The sequence below is a fragment of the Cucurbita pepo genome, chromosome LG01 (genome assembly GCF_002806865.2).
Source record: "Cucurbita pepo subsp. pepo cultivar mu-cu-16 chromosome LG01, ASM280686v2, whole genome shotgun sequence".
NCBI classification, from domain to species: Eukaryota; Viridiplantae; Streptophyta; class Magnoliopsida; order Cucurbitales; family Cucurbitaceae; genus Cucurbita; species Cucurbita pepo.
The window spans coordinates 11,731,055-11,733,479 of record NC_036638.1 but is presented as its reverse complement, the minus strand read 5'-3'; the positions used below and the strand labels follow the sequence as shown (position 1 = coordinate 11,733,479).

General features: G+C 37.3%; 1 protein-coding gene across 3 annotated transcripts in view; it reads right to left on the bottom strand.

Annotated features, from left to right (window-relative positions):
• LOC111810722 overlaps positions 1–1,019 on the bottom strand; it is an 11,335-nt gene extending 10,316 nt beyond the window's left edge. Inside the window, exons 1-2 of one of the 3 annotated variants that reach the window (XM_023697492.1) lie at positions 798–1,019; positions 565–611 (exon numbers count right to left, since the gene is read on the bottom strand). In XM_023697492.1, coding sequence (XP_023553260.1) covers positions 565–611; positions 798–1,002 — 252 coding nt within the window. In that variant the 5' untranslated portion in view covers positions 1,003–1,019. The remainder of the gene's footprint in view (positions 1–564; positions 612–797) is intronic. The other 2 variants (XM_023697484.1, XM_023697502.1) reach the window with 2 other exon arrangements.
• Between the last annotated feature and the right edge of the window lie 1,406 nt (positions 1,020–2,425).

Below are 2,425 nucleotides of genomic sequence, written 5' to 3'. Positions count from 1 at the left end.
GACATTTCTTTTAGTGGGTCTAGTTAGAAAGAGAAGATTCAGGCTTTTGAAGAAGTGGGGTGGGAATGACCCAAGAAGTGGCTGAAAACATCTCCTCTTTTTTAAATGACAGTAGGGCAGTTTCTTTGATATCTTTTGGTGAGATGTCAAATGCAACTCATTCATAGAATTTTATGTAATATTATTATTTCAGTATATTAGAGTTACAATAACATAATATGAGTAAGATATCCTAAATTGTAATTGTAATTATTGATTTCTAAAAACTAATTGAACTTATAAGTCTCCATTCCATGGTTGAGTTAGATCTATTTGAACCTTTGTTTTGATATAGCTATTGTAAAGGCTCTGAAGCAAGCAATAGAAAAATATTTAAATTCAATTTTAATCAATTTTGCAGCAGTTGTTTATTGTGCTATGGCTTCTATATTCAAGTACAAAGTTCCTAGGTAACTTCCAAGGCGGTTCTAGTGAATCAGATAAAGATCACCGAAATTAGTACTTCAAACACCCAAGTTGAAATGCATGACGTGAAGAAAATTCAACGAAGTACAAAAACAGAACCTTTTCAAGGATGGAGATAGCTTCTTTTGTGGCACTCTTCTCCCTCTCTGAAAAAAACAAAGGAAATAATTAAACCCCAATTTCTCTCTCTCTCTTTATTATTATTTTGAAGTAAGAAACTCCATGCTAACTCAGTTTAACTTGAAAGGCAACATTCAAATATGAACATCTAATAGGGGAAAAATTGAAGGAATACAAAATCGACTGTAAGCAACTGCAGAAGAGATTCTCACTGATAGCGCATGTGATGAGGAATCCCGACTGGCGATGGTGAAGAAGCGCAGATGGTGCATTGTAGTCGAACCGAGGGATGCTTATGACAGCCGAGTGCTGCTCCCATGGCGTCATCGTTTTCCGTTCGGTTTCAGCGACATTTTCTTTCGACGCTTCTGCGGCATGTTTGGGGCGGCAGCCATTGAACTGTTCTTTCTCTGCCATTTAGTTTTGTGTATTTTGATTCGGGCAACGAACTTCCGATGATAAAATCCACAACATTATCATCATTGGGCCGGGCTGGCCCATTGCAGGTCCAAACTCGGCTCAAGTCGAAGCCCAATACTTTCTGGGCCTGATCCTATTTTTATATTGGATAAATGGCCCATATGCATCCCAAACAAAACGACCCAACAAAATTTCTCAGCCTGCATCCGAATGCAAGCCCAACAAAGCATGCGTCAACGAGTACTCAAAAGATTTGCCACGCACGTCTCCTCAGTCCAGCCCAAAAACGCAGATCCAACCAACCAAGGCCCACAGACGACCCAACCCACGCAACACGCAGCCACAAAGGAAGCACATAGCCATGATGGCCAACCCTCGACGCGGACCGACTACGCCAAGCAATTCTTAGAAGCGCAACTCACGCATCGGCTAACCCCTGAATTGGCTCAATTCAAGCCATCATCCACACAGTTAACTCACTCACCTACGAACGGTTTGGTGACTCTAGTCTGATCCGTTGGCTGATTTTTCTAATTTATTTACCCTTTATGAACCATTTCGGAAGCGCATTTGGACCAATTAGGATTGATATAGGTCAGTTTGACTACTCTATTGATTAGGATTGATATATTGATAGGATCATGTTTATGTCTTGTGTGACTGTATATCTCATCAGAAATTCATGCTATGATATGATAAGTATGAAGCATTATGTGCATATTGTAAGTCATATAATTATAGATTACTTTTCCTACATGTTATGAATAGACGTCTGTACCATGATATTCTTCATGTTCCTTTCTTTTGTAGCATTGTGATTGTGCACTAGCCCACAATTACTTACTAATTTTTTAAATACTCATAATTTTCATTAACATTTTTAGATAAAATCAAGATATCGATGTACAATTGACCATTTTCTACTGTGGAGGACATATGGAATGATGTATTTTAGAAAATTTTATGCCTTAGTTCGTGTATTCATTTAGAGGACACTGAGTCTTATTTAATTTTAAATCCTGTAACGACCTTAGATTTAAGCTTCCTGAAATCGTTGCCATTATCTTAGCCTAAGCTCATAGGTGGAATATAACTCTCAAAACATCATCGGTTAAATAAAAAAATTTGAAATAAATATACTTCATCAATAAAAATATCGTCATGGTCTTATGTGTTCAAAACATAATTCATAAATGAAATTGAAAACGATAATGAAATAATTTAAAACATTAAATGCATAACAACCTATTCTAACCTAAGTCTAGGAAATTAAATATGCTTCTATCCAATGCACGTGTCATGGTCTTTGATTTGTGACGCCGGTGTCAATCGTACATGGGCACCTTGTCTTTACCTGAAAAATGATGTAGCACACCCCTGAGTATTTCAAAGAATACTAAGTAAGTGACCCCACTATAAG